This window comes from Bison bison, unplaced genomic scaffold, assembly GCF_000754665.1.
Source record: "Bison bison bison isolate TAMUID 2011002044 unplaced genomic scaffold, Bison_UMD1.0 scf7180017466746, whole genome shotgun sequence".
NCBI lineage: Eukaryota > Metazoa > Chordata > Mammalia > Artiodactyla > Bovidae > Bison > Bison bison.
Window position 1 is genome coordinate 1 of NW_011374827.1, and position 1,086 is coordinate 1,086.

Here is a 1,086-nt window from a genome sequence, read left to right on the forward strand (position 1 = left end):
CACTACGCCCAGCGCCTGAGCTCGTCCGCACCCATCTTTCTAGCAGCCATCATGTAGCACCTGACTACCAAGGTGCTGGAGCTGGCAGGCAACGAGGCCCAGAACAACGGTCAGAGGCACATCACCCTAGAGCTGGTGGGCATGGCGGTCCACCACAATGCTCTGCTCAGTGGCTTTTTTGGGATGACAACCATCTCCCTGGTGGCCCCAGCCTGGCACTAGCTGCTCAACCCTGGGTCCTGCGTCCCGGGTCCTGTGTGCCCGGCCCCTGGACGGGCCTTCCCCCGGCTGTCGGGTGCCAAGCCTGCTCATTGACCTACCGCACAGCCTGTTGCATCGGGCCCAGTCATGTCAAATCAATCAAAGTGTTTCAAGACATCCCTGTGTGTGCTTCAGTCACTTGGCCTGGGAGGTGGTGGTGGGACACCCCTCCTTGGAGAGGTAGGGGTCGGGGTCTGGCTAGAGCAGAGGGGGAGTGTTGTGGGTACGGGTGGAGTCGGGGATAGCAGGCAGAGAGGAGCGGTCGCCCACGGTGACAGCGCATGCGGTGACCCTGGTGAGAGAGGCTGGCTGTGGCGGGGGTGCAGTGGAGTGGGGTCTGGGGGGAGGCCGGGGAAAAGAAGGCTCCCCCGTTGGCTCTGAGCAGGTAGGAGCCAGGCGAAGTCCCCAGAGGGACCGGGGTCCTGAGGGTGACGTTCAAGACCGAGAGGACGGCGTCGTGGTGGGGTGAAGGTGCCAAAGTGACCGACCGCCTCGCGGCGTGGAATGCAGGGACGGTGGACAGCGTGCTTGACAGAGGTTCCCATGGCCATAGGGCCTAGATACCCATTGGGGCAGGGGCCTAGACCGCGAGACTGCGGCGGAATGGGGACTGGGGTGGGCGGGACACAACCCGCAATTATGCAAAGTTGAATCAGGGTCACGCAGGGTCACCAGTTGACTTTTTGGTCGTGTGCCTTCAGGGATGCCAGGAAATGCCCTGCTAGGCAACCTGCAGGAGCAAGCTGTCACCTAGCAACAGCGGGCTCCCAGCCAGGACCCGCCCAGGTCCTCCGATTTGCATATGGCGCCTGCAGCCACTCATGG

General features: G+C 62.9%; 1 protein-coding gene across 1 annotated transcript; it reads left to right on the forward strand.

Moving 5' to 3' along the window:
- Window positions 1-3: 3 nt before the first annotated feature.
- LOC104985433 (histone H2A-Bbd type 2/3-like) lies at window positions 4-222 on the forward strand (the record flags this gene model as incomplete). The annotated part of the gene is given in 1 exon segment (XM_010835634.1): window positions 4-222. A coding segment is annotated over 1 exon segment (219 nt), but the record flags the coding sequence as incomplete, so codon positions are not given.
- Window positions 223-1,086: the final 864 nt, after the last annotated feature.